This window comes from Uranotaenia lowii, unplaced genomic scaffold (genome assembly GCF_029784155.1).
Source record: "Uranotaenia lowii strain MFRU-FL unplaced genomic scaffold, ASM2978415v1 HiC_scaffold_337, whole genome shotgun sequence".
Lineage (NCBI taxonomy): Eukaryota > Metazoa > Arthropoda > Insecta > Diptera > Culicidae > Uranotaenia > Uranotaenia lowii.
Window position 1 is genome coordinate 13,533 of NW_026598242.1, and position 16,196 is coordinate 29,728.

The 16,196-nt window shown below is 38.5% G+C and overlaps 1 protein-coding gene across 1 annotated transcript; it reads right to left on the minus strand.

The window, feature by feature from the left end:
* Positions 1-929: 929 nt before the first annotated feature.
* Positions 930-6,977, minus strand: LOC129759945 (uncharacterized). Its single transcript, XM_055757530.1, has one exon. It carries the CDS (start codon positions 6,975-6,977, stop codon positions 930-932), a length of 6,048 nt encoding a protein of 2,015 aa, XP_055613505.1.
* Between the last annotated feature and the right edge of the window lie 9,219 nt (positions 6,978-16,196).

Consider the following 16,196-nt stretch of genomic DNA (forward strand, 5'->3'; position numbering starts at 1 on the left):
ACTATTCAACAAGTCGGAAAGTTGAAAGCAATATATATGGCTAATTTTACAAAACTCTCAACACTGTTCCCCGCATCGGGAAGTAAAGACTACAATGACCTGCTTTCGGAAATTTCTGCATTGAATTTTAACTATGGAATTAACGTCTTATTCAATGAAGTCCGGAGAAAAATGGCAGCTAAAATGAAGATAAACAACCAAGACGAGGTGTTGCGAGACAGCGATGTAGTTTCGATTTATGATTTATTCTTTTGGAACAAATATAAAATTCCTAAAATTAACAAAGGTTAATGCAAGCCAGGTTTGTTTATCGTAAACTTACTGTAAGTGATCGGCCGTCACACAACTTAGTAGAAAATTTCGTATCAGCAAGTAAGTATAGCGATCTATAACGGTTTGAGGTTAGAATTGAATGGGTGAATTCTAGTACACTTTTGTTACCTTACCGTTTACTTTTTATGTCAGAAATGCCTGATTGCTCGATCACTAACTTTGTGCTGAGTTACTGCGAGTATACTAATAGTAAAATTGAAAGTTAGTTTCCCGTTTGGGTGATAATTAGATATTCTTACCGATCAATGCTTTTGTATGTTGCAGAAGGCAACCAACGTGGAGTAGAGTAGTAGGTATGGTAATTAGCCTGGCTAGAGATACAAAGTATTGTTACATAATATGTTTTCTGATTAATTCATGATTCTGATTTCTAAGTAATTCATGTAGTACCTTCGGATAAGAACAACGTAACTATGGATATAATTAAATCACCCGTCTTTAAGCGCCGAAACACACTTTAGCTAGACAACTTGCAATGCGAATCACTACCTCTTCTACTTAGACTTCTTTTTCTTACATACTACCGAAGCTTTTCCTGTGTCAAAGATGACAGCGGATTTGACAGGGTTTTATAGGGGAGTGATGTGTTCGGAGCGCTAATTGGCGCTCGTAACAGTCCCCCTCGAAGTGCACAAGCTGTTCGCTTGTGGTACGACTTTGCTTACGCCAACGTCCAACACAGCTAGCTTCGTCGCTGGTCTGTCATATATCCCGCTGGTAGTTTGTATGGTTGCCCATCTAACGCGACCATCAGGTGAGAGATGCGTAGAAATGATGCGTCCTTTGGGCCAACAGTTCCGTGGTAGGTTTGGATCTACAATAACCGCAATATCCCCGACCTCGATCTGCTTTGCATCGTTGAACCATTTAGTCCTTCGTGTTAGAGTTGGAAGATAGTCATGCACCCATTGGCGCCAGAATGTGTTTGCCATGATCTGCGAGAACTGCCACGATCTTCGAACCGCCAATGCGCTGTCATCAAAGGCAACCCAGGGCTTTAGGCCATTTGATGACCCCAGTAGAAAGTGATTGGGGGTTAGGGCTGGAGAATTTTCATCTTCAATGGCCACGTGTGTAAGTGGTCGAGAGTTAACGACATTTTCGATTTCGATCAGCATGTTTTCCAAAATCTCGTCGTTTGGTCGGTGGTTTGGATTGAGTTTGACGAGATTGTTCTTCACTGTTCGTATTAGCCTTTCCCACGCTCCTCCCATATGAGGTGAGGCCGGGGGGTTGAAGTTCCATTGAGTATGAGGAGAGACAAATTCCTCCATAAGCTTGTTCTGATTCACCGTTTTGAGTAGTGATTTAAGTTCTCGGTCGGCACCTATGAAGTTAGTACCTCGATCACTGTAGATGCAAACGGGAACTCCTCTTCTTGCCATGATGTTTCGAATTGCTAAAATACATGAATTGGTAGTTAGTGTGTGTACCACCTGAAGGTGTATGGCCCTTATAGTGAGACATGTGGCCAATACCCCCCAACGTTTCTCCTGCTTGCGACCGTTGACTACTATCATAGGTCCAAAGTAGTCGAGACCCATATGTGAGAAAGGGCGCGAAAAGGCAGCAAGTCGACCAACAGGAAGCTCGCTCATCAAAGGGGGCTGAGGTCGTGCTCGAAGGTTCTTACAGGTTTGACAATTTGAACGTATTTTCTTATAAGCTGACCGCAATTTTGGCACATGATAGCGTTGTCGAATTTCATTAATAATCGTTTCGTGGTTCTGATGATTGTATCGATGATGGAAGCTCGCAACTACGAGTTTCGTAATGTGATGGTTACGCGGGAGAATAATCGGATTTTTTGCATCTGGTGGAGCGTACTGACATGACGATATACGGCCTTGCATCCTAAGAACGGAATTTTCATCGAGGAAGGTACATAGTTTGTACAATGGGCTATTTTTAGGAATGCAGCTTTTTTTCTGATGGGATGTTTTGGCACTTAATAACGCAATTTCGTCAGGATAAGCCTCTCTTTGAGCGTATCGGAACAGATACTGCTCTGCCTTACACAAATCAGCAGATTGTAGGGGTCCAGAGAGAATGGGTTGCTTTTGGGCCAGTCTCTGGGCATTATAAATATACCTAAGCGCGTAGGCTGTTTTACGAAGCAGAGTTTGCCACAAGGAAAAGTTTTCGACCGGAATTAGAGCTGGCAGGGGTAGACTATGACTTAGTATGTGGGGTCGCATTTCAATATCTGTAGAGGTCAATGGTTCTTCCGGAAGTGGCCATTCAGATTCCGGAAGCAGCAGGAAATCCGGACCGCAGAACCATCTGCTGGTTTTACTGAGATCTGGAAGGTTCTTCCATTTGGTACCATCGTCTGCCACGTTCAACTTAGATGGGATCCAGTGCCATTCGGATAGTGTAGTTGATTCCAGTATGTCGCTGACTCGGTGTGAAACAAACTGGCTGTACTTACGATGATCCGCAGATAACCAACTTAAGACAGTTCGGGAATCTGTCCAAAAATAGCGTCTGCTTAGCGTTATTGAAATGGATTCTTTTACTGAATTCGCCAGTCTAGCCCCAAGGACACTGGCTTGGAGCTCGGAACGGGGGATTGACAAGAACTTTAACGGAGCCACTCTTGTTTTGGTACTCAGTAACGCGCACTCTGTTATGCCATTATTTTCAAATCTCAAATAAACTGCAGCGGCCATGCCATTCTCACTGGCATCGACGAAGGTGTGCATTTGCACTTCAGTGCTGGAATCCATCGTACAAAGGTTGCGATAACAACGAGGAATCGAAACTGTTGTCACGGCGGGGAATACCTCGAGCCATCTTTTCCACTTCTGATATTCGTTGTCCTGTATAACATCGTCCCAGTCTACAGATGTTCTCCAAATTTCTTGCAAAAGACACTTGAGAAACATCAAGAGATGTCCAATAAGTCCTAATGGATCAAATATTTGCATTAGGAAGCGAAGAACTTCGCGCTTGGTTGGCGTCCTGGTTCCGGAGAGAATGTCAGAATCAATGCTTGGTGACATCTTAAACATGAAGCAATCTGTCGTCGTGTTCCACCACATGCCGAGGACTTTTTCTGGACTATTTTCTCTACCGACGTTCATATCTTTTTCGCTCATCTCGTTCGATTCCGATTGGCCTTCGAGTGCGTCGGCTACATAGCTTGAATTAGACTTAAAGTTTCTTAGTTCAAACCCAGCGTTGCTATGAATTATTTTAACGGCTTTGGCCAAATTGATTGCCTCTTCTTCGGTTTCCGTGCTGATAAGCATATCATCCACGTAATGATTGTGTATTATTGCTGACGTTGCAGCCGGGTGTTTGTGCTTGAATTGTTCTGCATTATGATTCTTTATGAATTGAGCGGTACAGGGAGAAGAGCATGCTCCAAACGTCATAACTTGCATTATATAAGTTAATGGCATATTGGTTTCGTCATTCTTTCCCCAGAAAAACCGTTGGCATTGTTGATCCTCTTTCCGTATGAGTACCTGGTGGTACATCTCACGGATGTCTCCGCAAATGGCTATCTTAGATTCTCTGAATTTCAAAAGCACAGCAAACAGCGACGTCAGTAGGTCGGGACCCTTCAGGAGTAAAGAATTTAGCGAAATTCCATGCGCCTTAGCTGCGGCATCCCATACTAGTCTGGTTTTCCCGGGTTTATTTGGATTGGTTATAGGGAATACAGGTAGATACCAGATTCTGGGGTGATCTTCTACTAATTCTTCAGAAGAAAGCAGACGGGCATACCCTTTCGCGACGTAATCGTTCATCTTTTCTTCAAGTATTTTGGATAGATGAGAATCTTTTTGCAGTCGCCTTTGCAGGCATTTCCATCGACTAAGTGCCATGGACTTGCTGTCTGGTAAACGAGCATGATCATATTTCCACAACAAGTTCACTTCGTATCGGCCACTTTGAAAGGTGTGGTTTTCCAGCAGCGTAATAGCTCGTTGATCTTCTCGTGACATTATAACGTTATCTGATTTATTTAGACCTAAGTTGTCAATAGCGAAGAAGTTTTTCATCAGTAAGTTGAGATCTTCATCGTTAGTTTTTTCGCAAGGACACTTCAGGAGTGAGTGTTGGTTCACGTAGAGTGTGGTACTTAGATTGTTAGAGCACTTTCCGTAGACTGTCCATCCTAGACACGATTTAACTGCGATCGGCTCATCTAAATTGCCTTCACGACTTTTGAACGGATGTCCAAGTTTAGCGTGTTCTAGACCTATGATAATCCTTGGACATGCATTCTCGTAGGATTGAATGGGAATATTTTGAAGATGCTTGAATTTTTTCCTCATTTCCATCATATCCAAAGTTTGAGGCCTAATTTGCAAAGATTCGACGGTTCTGATATTTGCTAATCGATATCGTTTCGACTGTTCATCAGTTCCGGAGATGTCCAGACTGATTCTCCGCGACGCGGATTCGGTTCGGTGAGTCCCGCTGGTCCATCTTAGGCAAAGGCTCTGAGTGGGTCCATCTAGGTCTAATTCTTTAGCTATCTGGTCTTCCATCAATGTAAGCTCGGACCCGTCATCGATAAATGCGAAGGTGTTCAACGATTTTTTCGAGCCGTATAGAATGACAGGTATTATTCTAAATAGTACACCACTGCCAAGTCTTTGGTTGACATTGCAGCTATGTTCAACAACCGTATTCGTAGAAGAATCCCTGGGAGGGATATCTGGCTTATGCAACATATTGTGGTGCAAGCGAGTGCATCCATTATTTCCACATTGTTTTTGTTGTCTACATGATCCGTTGTGTTTTTTGAGGCATTTACTACACAGCCTTTTCTCCTTAACTATTTTCCACTTAGAATCATGGTCTAGTGCGAGAAATGTTGGACATTTTGTAACCGTAATACAACTTCCGGAGCAGGAGACACAAAGCTTTTCTCTGGGCTGGTTTGCTTCTTGATGAGTAAAAGCTGTGAACTTCTCAGCGTCTGGTGAACATTCATCCTCGCTATTTTCCTCGTGGTGATACAGAAAACCTTCCTTTTTCTCCCGTCGAGTTTTGGGGATCGAGGCTGTTACCATAACTGCACTCGCATCTTCTGCTAAGCCGTGCAACCAATTGCTAAAATCCAGCAGCGTTGGACTCGCTACTGTTCTAGAATGATTAGCCCACTGAAGTTTCAATACGGAAGGGAGCTTTTGAATCATTTCGATTCGTAAAGATGCATTATAAACGAAATCGGGAACACCGCAGGCTTCAATATTGGCGCATAAGTTCTCCACCGTCAAAGCAAAATTTACGATGGTTTCTAATCGGTCAATGTTTGGAGGAGTCAGTGTCCTAATCCTAGCGATCATCGCATGTATAATGGTTTCTGGTCTTCCGAATATCATTTTTAATGTTGATATCACGCCTGTAACATTATTTTCATGCAGCAACCTACTCCGTACAGCCTCCAGGGCTTTCCCTCTAAGACATTTGCGCAGCCTTAGCATGTTCTCCTCGTTAGTGAACCCGCACATCCGAGTGGACGAGTGATAGGTGGATAAAAACAATGGCCAGTCTTCGGGACTACCGTCGAAATCAGGTAGCTCTTTGTTAATAGCTTGTCGAGCGGCTATTTGACTTCTGTTGAGAAAGCATACTTCGTTGGGATCATAGTTGGAAATTCGTTGGATGTCTGATGTTGCTAACGGAGTTGAGCGTTGTTCTGGATTGAAATCACCGGGTAGCCTTCTATGCGATCCTCGCACGGGAGCAAAGTTGCTCTGCTGCCGACTACTTTTCGCTGTTATACCTTCAAATTTCGCAGTTGGGTGTTTTTCAATGAGGGGAGGGCGCATTGTGTCTTCTTCAAAACAATCGTCTTGTTCTACTGATCCCGACTCACCTTTTCCCGCAATATTGGTTTTTCTCATCCATTGCTCGATGTTTGACATTTTGTCAATGGAGCAGGCATCGTTGAACTCACTTCCTTCCGTTTCTGGTTCCTCTAGAATGGCATACTTTTGTTCGATGTACTTTTGCTGCAGTTCGGTTAGCTCTTTAAGCTTTTGCAAGCGTAGTTCCTTCGTCCGCCTGGAGTCACTTCGAGAGCTGGTCTGACTCACAGACACTCGAGCCACGGAGTTAGTCTCATGTCGCTCGTTGTTCTTGTTGCCATTGCGATCACTTAGCGTAGTAGCTACTCGTTGCTCTGAATCGATTCCGTGGTGAAGGTTCCCGATGGATTGTTTCCTGTTCGAAGGGGTAGTATGTTCCGTTTGAATTGTCGTAGTGTCACATGTTGAACATATCCAAGTGCTCCGATCGGCGACGTTGCTGGTAACTCCAACACAAGAGAAATGATGCCACACTTCGCACTTGTCGCACAAAACCATCTTGCTAGAATCCCGTTCGTTACATGTTCCACAGTGGTGGTCTGTACGTTTTCGAACAGTTCGAAGTGGGTTCCGTTTAGAAGTTCTACTTGTAGTTGACTTTGGACAAACGACTTTCTTGGGCCTAGTGCCGAGTTTCTTTTGTCCTGAAGCGCTAACGTTAGGCGCTAGGGATGTTGCGGGCAAATTTTCTGCTACGATGTTATCTGTGGCTTGTTCGGGACCTATCCACTCTACTCTTCCAAAGGTGACACCCGGCAAAGCCGTATCCTTTTCGTTTTGTTTGCCTTCTTGCGATCCGGTACTCGCCATTACAGAATTTTATATGATGTTGCGAGACAGCGATGTAGTTTCGATTTATGATTTATTCTTTTGGAACAAATATAAAATTCCTAAAATTAACAAAGGTTAATGCAAGCCAGGTTTGTTTATCGTAAACTTACTGTAAGTGATCGGCCGTCAGTAGAAAATTTCGTATCAGCAAGTAAGTATAGCGATCTATAACGGTTTGAGGTTAGAATTGAATGGGTGAATTCTAGTACACTTTTGTTACCTTACCGTTTACTTTTTATGTCAGAAATGCCTGATTGCTCGATCACTAACTTTGTGCTGAGTTACTGCGAGTATACTAATAGTAAAATTGAAAGTTAGTTTCCCGTTTGGGTGATAATTAGATATTCTTACCGATCAATGCTTTTGTATGTTGCAGAAGGCAACCAACGTGAAGTAGAGTAGTAGGTATGGTAATTAGCCTGGCTAGAGATACAAAGTATTGTTACATAATATGTTTTCTGATTAATTCATGATTCTGATTTCTAAGTAATTCATGTAGTACCTTCGGATAAGAACAACGTAACTATGGATATAATTAAATCACCCGTCTTTAAGCGCCGAAACACACTTTAGCTAGACAACTTGCAATGCGAATCACTACCTCTTCTACTTAGGCTTCTTTTTCTTACATACTACCGAAGCTTTTTTTTTTTTTTTTTTTTTTTTTTTTTTTTTTTTTTTTTTTATTAGCCTGGCTTCGGATAAGAACAACGTAACTATGGATATAATTAAATCACCCGTCTTTAAGCGCCGAAACACACTTTAGCTAGACAACTTGCAATGCGAATCACTACCTCTTCTACTTAGACTTCTTTTTCTTACATACTACCGAAGCTTTTCCTGTGTCAAAGATGACAGCGGATTTGACAGGGTTTTATAGGGGAGTGATGTGTTCGGAGCGCTAGTTGGCGCTCGTAACACGAGGAATCTCGCTACTACAGGCAATTACTTGGAAGCAACTGGCAGATGGAGCTCTACCTCCAGTCGAATTTGGACAAACAAGCCATTCTATATAACAGTTTAGTTTTCGTACGAGAAACGGTTAATTTCGAGCCATTGAATGCTATCATGGCACGTAAAATAGAGATGATGCGTCGGAACAACGCCTGATCCATAGATGAATTGCGGAAAGCTATCGTCGCATATCTTTGTTGGTTGAAAAACATCCCCGGGGCAAATCTCAACCAAATCGCTGAACCAGTGCAAAAGGCGGCTCAAAGCACTTTCGTACATTTGCAGGCAGAAGAAAGGAGAAAGTATGGCGAAAATAATAATGTTTGCAATGATGACGAAATACCAGAATATCTTGCAAATAGGATACAGAATTGTGTAAACTACAATCAACGCTATAAAGAGTGTTGAGACTGAGTATGACATTTATTCGTCAGATCTAAGTTTCATGCAATTTTTATCCAAAATTGGTTGAATACAAAGCAATCATATTGAAAAAATCCTGTAAAAAATAAAATTAAAATTTATTCAAAAGTGTAAGAAAAACAATTTAAATTGTTGTCGTTTAAACTTAGAAGTTTAGTTTTGATTCAATTAGATTTGAGCCTGACGATTCAAAAGTTTTAGTCTTTCGTATTTATGATTAACTGAATACGCTTTAGAAGAAAGTATTTCCCGTTCTCAGAAAAAAAAAAATCAACCAAGGAAAACAGCTCTATAATGTGAGTTACATCAATGTCTCGTGTTCAGACACTAAAAAAGTCTATTTCCTAACTGGCTGAAACTTGAAAAAGTTGATAAAAACGTAAAAAAATGCACTTCAAAATTTTTGCGAGAAGCTGTAAATCAGTCACTGTAGAGGCATAATTAGAATCTCTCCTGGGGCAGTATAAGCACCTTTAATCGGGGCACGATGAGCATTTTCTGCCGTAGAAACTAGCAGCCAACTGAATTATAGAGCTACAGCTTCATTAGTTTCATCCGACGATATGGCCTATTCGTAAAGTTTCGAAAATGTAATCAGAAGACTCGAGTTCGATTCCTGGTCGAGGCGATTTTTTTTTCAGTTACCATTCATGATCGATGCATTTTGCACTTAACGGTGAGTCGAAGATCTATCAAACAAACCAATAACAAAAAATGTATGTTTGTTCGTAGAATACAAAAAAATTTCACACACACATACACTATGTTTCTGGTGCTTTGTTTGGCGGATAATGCTACTAACCGTATAGTGCAACAATCAAAATAATCGATCATGAATGGTAAATGGATAAACATTCACAGCGACCAGGAATCGAACTCGAGTCTTCTGATTACCTCTTCGAAACCTTACCAAGGGGCTAAATCCAGTGCTAAATCGTCAGACGTAAACTAACCAAGCAGTAGCTCTATAATTTAGTTGACTTCATCGATTTCGCTGCTAAATTCTACGGCAGAAAATGCTCATCGTGCGCTCTATACGCCTCGGGTCAACAAGTTAAAGTAAAAAGGCTTTTTAAAATTGATTTAAGTGAACAATCAAAATTTCAATAATGGTAAAAATTGAGGAACAATATGTACATCATATTGCAGTGCGCACATTATAGATCAAGATGATTTAACGATCATAATTTTGTTGTTGTGTTTGTTTTTGTGCTGAGCAGAACACGACGTAGAGATAATTTCGAAAATGTTTTTGTGAATTTGATTAATGGTTTTTAGTTTTTATTCGTATTAAATAAAAGTCATGGCACCTAACTTTGCAGCAACAATTTTTTTTCCTTCAAATCACCCAGAGTGGGAAGGCGCCAAATACGATCAAGGTTTACTGATGCTCATCCTTCTGTAAGTTGAAAGTTTAGACGCCACTTTTCATAACCAATGTACTCTTCACGTGGCACCAGTGTAATGGATACTTGGATGTGATTTTTGATCTTCCTCATGGGGTGAAAAAAAACGCAATTATCTGGTAAGAAGCGTATTGCCGAAAATAGTTATTATTGCTTCGGAATCAATGCAGATTTAAAATTTTTTAAGCTGATTTACCCAAAACTTCCAGATTGCCTGGACTGGCCCGAATATTTGATATTTGATGAAATTTTTGAGAAAGGTTCGGTCTTGAAAAATTCATAAACTTGTACTTGTAAACTTGTACAGAAAATTTACTTACAAGTTGAGAGCTTAAAATCAGCAGTAAATAGAAAAATTTTTTTGGATATACACTTTACATAAAAAGATAGCCTTATTCATAACCTTTAATTTGATGTATTACACTTAATTACCGCGTCAGTACGAGCTAAGATATTCAAAAATTCATATAACATTCTTTGAATCATAATGTTGTTTCCATTCAAGTTTTAACATTATGCAACCTGCAAAACGTGGCATCTGAAATGATTGCCTACTAGGAAAAGCGCGCGCAAGTGGGGAGACTTGTATACTAGTAAGTGGGGGGGGGAAACTTGAATGTAAAATCTATTATCAAATCAAATTTGTTGCACAGATATTTGAATAACTTTACTAGCACTGTTGCGATAATTAATTGTTGATGTATTAAAGGTTTTAAATAAGGCTATCTTTTTATGAAAAGTTTATATCGAAAATATTTTTTCTCTATTTACTGCAGATTTTAAGCTCTCAACTTGTAAGTAAATTTTCTGTACAAGTTGGTAGTTTTCAATTTTTTCGGTTTGATTTAGTCAATTATCTAAAACAGGTATACTCAGATGCTTGTCATACCAATCATCGTGCACTATAGAACTATCATTTTATATTAAAAACAGCTTGCTAGAACACGTCTACGAAAATTTTCCAGAAAAATGGACTTTTTTCGATAAAACTCCTAGCGCACGCTGGAAACTTACTCAAATGAGCTCAAATTCGGCCAGAGTTCTTGAAAATGAATAAGGATCAAACCCTGTAAGCGGCGTTGTGATCAGTGAAAAAAACCGAAAATTGGACTAGTCTAAAACTCATACGTTGAATTTAAAAAGTAAGTTCAAGGAAAAAATATTTTTTTCATTTTCTTCGTAAATTGAGAGTTTTGAGTGACTTTTTGTAAAAAAAATAGATTTCATAACCCTTTGATTTGAAGTAGCTTTGGATATATTGATTAATATTATAAAATGTTAATAAAAAACATTATAATATAAATACGGTAACAGATAACGGAAAACAGAATGAAATGAAGAAATTAAAAAATATTTGAGGCCCTTGGAGCCAAAGGGGTATAAGTGACAAAATGGAAAACATCGAGATAACCATCTAGAACGAATCCTTGACTGTTAATCATCATATGCTATTTTATTCATAATTTTATTTCACTATTTTGTTATGTTTAGATCTCGTTGAAAAAATCCTGCTAACTGAAATTTCCTTTTTGTTTGGAGCCAAAAGGGTATAAGTGCTGCACTTATACCCCTTTGTCTCCAAATTCCATTAAACTGATTTACTTATACCCCTTTGCCACCAACCCTAACTTGATTTCAAGAAAGTAATGTTTGTTCATCGGGACCAAAAATTTTAAAACAAATGTAATTTACTTTTCTTTTGAATAGCTGATGATGTTTAAAAATTAACCGTCAACTGTGATTCATCTGATTGCATTTAGTGATAATTCTAGTAGAAAATAAAATTAATATATTTAATTATTTTTTCTATTTCAATAACCAATTAGCGGATCACAAATTCCTGATTTCTGGATATATAGAGTGTGTCACGGATTAAAGGGTTATAAAGTACAAAAAAATTTTTTTGTACGAGATAATTGGGTTAATATTGAAGCGCCTATCGTTAATTTACTGTAAAAAACCAACTCAGAGTGACCGCAAGTCCCATTCCAATACTAAAGTGATTAGGCAAAGACGTACAAAATATGTGGTGATTGGAATTTAGTGGAAAATACCTTTCACGAATTATTATAAATTAATCCTGATGAAAAAACGTTGTTTGGAGAGATTTACTAGAAGTTGCCAAGACCGATCTTCAGCCATGAAATCTCTTAACCTACTGTACCAGAGTATATTTCTCATCAAAAAAGCAAAAAATATATTTATACAAAAACTAATTGACTCTTGTAGCAATGAATATTTATGGTTTCTTACCCATATCAACAAGATAAAAAAACCTGGATGTGAAAATTTGTTGGTGGCAAAGGGGTATAAGTGAATTTATTTGGTGGCAAAGGGGTATAAGTGCCAAAATCAAAAAATATGTGTCGCCTCAATAAACGTCAAATAAACGTTGTTTTTTGGGAAAATGTTGTAAAATGCTTTGTTTTTATTTAAGAAAACCATTGACATGAAAAAAATTCATAAAAAATATCTATGGAATTTACTGGAACACAACGAAGTTCAAGTGCTTTTTTCTCGAAATCAGCTTTTATGCACTTATACCCCTTTGGCTCTAAGGGCCTCATTTATTTAAAGCAAAAAAAAAATTGAAAAATTTCATACCATGAGAAGTGTTGTTTGGAAACATTGCATATAGTGATATGCCATGTCTGCAAATTTAGTATACAATGAAAAAAATTTCTTACATGATTTTGGCGAAAATAGAAAGACAATTGATTAAAACTGCTTAAAATGATGACACATTTCAACAAAACATAGTTTGGTGCACTTATCTTGAAGTTGATCGAAGATAGAAATAACAGTGTGAATGATTCATTTTCAAGTTCATCCCTGAAAATGTTTGCTATCAGCTTCCGCTGGAAATCAAGAACAAAAAAAATTATACATATCATCGATAATTTATGCCCTTGAAGGTAGGCTCCGCCATTAACATTCCTTTCATATAAGTTTGGAGAATGAAAAAGGTGATTACAGGGAATCGGAATAAAAAAAAAAATCTTCAAAGCGAAAAACAACGCTCTGATCCACATTCAATATAGCTCAATAAGCTTAAATGGCCCTATTCCTCCATTAATATTAAAACTCCACTGTCTCTATCCACCCCACTTGAAGGGTGGACAGAAATAGCTGTTTAAAAATTGATATTCAAAAATTCTCATAACTTTTCTTTTCTTCTGTTCAACTTTGTAAAAGTCCATCTAAAAAAATGACAGGAAGATTATGAAAACAGTCCGAAAACGGTCCCGATTCACCTCATTTTACGGTACCAATCCAATTTCATGAACATAAATAATCATTTACCTTTTACAAAGGCTCAACGAAGTTTGCCTGGTCAGCTAGTATTATATGTATTTTGAATAAAATATTTATAAAATCATGCAAAAGCGATAATTGAGTCTTGTGACCTGGCACACGGATTTTCATAGGTCCAGAAGAAAATTTTAAAATTACATACGCTGTAGGAACAAGATTCAAATTGTAAAATAGCATTTTTTGAAGCCTAGTTTCACAAATTTTTGGTTTTTACTGTTTTTGAAGCATCAACATAGAGATCAAGATTTAATTTATCATTAATCGTAGATGCAAAGCATATCTGTAGTTCTCAAACAAAAAAAACTAAAAACTAATGATGATATTTTTGAACCAATTGAACACAAAAATTGAGTTGTTGCTAACAGGAAAGTCAAAGTATATCATTTACAAAAAAAAGTTCTTAGTTTTGTTTTGCGCATAGGTATACTGGTGCTGATATTTTAAATTGGTTGTTATTTTTTCGTTTTCGGTATTTTTTTTTTTATTTTTCTCTTTAAAGCTCTTATAATTTTGGTTGTTCTTGCGTTTTTTGGTAACTTTTGTCATTTTTAAAATTTTTATAATTTGGTCGTCAAATAGAAAATGTGTTTGGTTTTTTTTACATTAAGATTATTCTGGTTGATTTCTCCATTTTCGCTTTATTTTTTGTCTGTATTTGGTTTTTGTGATTTTTAATCATTTTTTTAAATTTTTTTTTTGGTAATTTTTTTAAATTCTTATAATTTTAGTAATTTTTTTTTTTTATATAATCGCCTTTGTTTTATAAGTTCCTGTCATTTTTGTCGTAATGTTTTATCTTATGTTAGTCGATTTTGTCATTTTACCTATCCAGCGATACATTTCGCCAAGGTGACGATTCTCAAATTTAACCTTAAGTCCAATGCCTGAGAAAATGAACGCAAATCCAATACCCCGGCCAGGTACCTACCGAATTGAGTTATCCGACAGGAGCACCAGGATGTGCGAATCAGTTGGCGATGCCGGATGCCACCGGATCTGCAGGATTTCGATGTTCGGATTCTCGGTAAACAGGCGCTCGTCCAGGTTGTAGGATCTGAAGAAAAAATAAAAGAAATTCGTTAGTAATGATGTGATACTGCAGATGTAGTTCTAAATGTAGTGCTAAATTTTCAGAATACAAACAGGAATCATTAAATTTCTTGTACTGCTGAAAAAGCAATCGAACAACGACGTGCTATCGCTGTCTGAGCTAATGCGATTTGCATGTTAATTTCTCTGGAACGACAGTAATTATCTGGTAAAAGTGTTATTCTTTTTGATCGTTAGTGAGTGAACGCCAGCGACGACCAGATACAAATCCTGGAGAAGTTATACGCTAAAGATAAGCGGATATTAGCTCACAGAACTTCTTCTTTTCGCGATATTGGTGAATTTGGGGTGTTTTTAGACAAACCTAGTTAAATCCTTAATCCAAATTCTGATTCAACTCATAATTCTGAGCTGGCTTCTGGATGCGAAAGCTTTTTGAATTAGTCAATAAATTATGAATGTCTATATCACCATCAGTTCCCCAAAGCAGGAGCAGCTCCCAGTTTAAAAAACCACGTGCTTTCTTTTCGCATCAATGCCAAGTGGCCGGATCTGGTTTCCGTGTTTTTATTTTCCCGATTTTTGGTTGTTTGTTCGACAAAAAAGGGGTGATTCTCCCACCCGAAGGTTGGGCACCTTACTAATTGGTGCGAACAAACGCAGCCCATGTTGGAGAAGCGTTCTATCGGATCTGTATCGGATGGATTCCGCAAAAATTGCGACTGGAAGGAGGAATATTGCCACCCTTCAATACTACTAATTTTAACCCCCTTCGTCAGTGCGGCAGTGCGGATTGGCATTATCAGATCTGTTTGAATAAAAATTGCCCGATTAACGCGTGCCTGGCCCAGGCGATTTTCCAACTTCTTTCTTCGGAGATGTGTTTTCCCCTGGATGCTGTTTGGCTTGACTTGGCTTGGAAGTGGAACTAAATCTTCCCGATAGTGACGAACTGACGAAATTATGCTAATTAGTGCGAAGAAAAGTGTTCTTGCTACGACGACGACGATTGATGGTTGTCTGCAGCGTTGGCTTTCATCTATTGAAGAGGAAAAAGGAACGGGGTTGGGAAGTTTTGGAGCCGCGATAAGCAAACCGTCTACAACACGTTGAAAAGTGAAATGATCGAGCAGGGAGCAATTATAATTTTTCCTATCGTTCGGTGTTCGTAGAATGCGGAAGAGTTATGTCGAGGCAATATCGTTGGTCGATGATGTTATTTTTTAGTGTAATTATAGAGTAGAGTTCGTATAAGGACTAAATATGAATGGAACTTTCTGACAATTCCTTATTTGGATTAATTGTTTGTTTTCTTGAAATGTTAATTAAAATCAAGATTAAGGAATAAATTTTAAGTTTAAATATCTTCGATGTATCCGATATTTCAAAGGGGAAATAGCACATGTTCCTCGTCTTTTATTTTACGATGTATATAGATACTTCTCAAGCATTAACTTTCAGAAAAATAAAATCCTTAAGCATGGATCGTCCAAAATCTGGACGCACTGTTTATTATACCATAGCGCTCCTAGTTGTCGGATCTGGAAAATTTTGAAAGTACTTTTTCGGAAATGTTTTCTCTATCAGTGCTGAAAATTTCATTACGATTCATTTTGTTCCAAAAAAGTTACACGTGGTGGAAGCCACGAGACGAAAATTTATTTTGGACACCTACGTCAAAAACCGGGCGTGGTCGGGTTCAAAAATCGCGAAATCTGTAAACATGATCAAATCAACCGTGTGCAGCCTTCTTAAACGTTTCCGTGAGATGCATACTATTGATTGGCAGGTTCATACTAAGCGTTATAGTGAGTCTAACGATCGGAAACTGCATTTGAAGGTGTTGAGAACGATCAAGGTAAACCCAGGGCAGTCGGACTATGACATCGCCAAGAAATTCAATTACGACCGGTGCACCGCCAGAAGGATTCATCTGCGCGAAGGAATACGATCTTATCGGGCCAGTAAGCAACCAAACCGGACATTGAAGAAGAATGTCAAAGCCAAAGGACGGGCCCGGAAATTATACAACAAGGTTCTAACGAAGTAC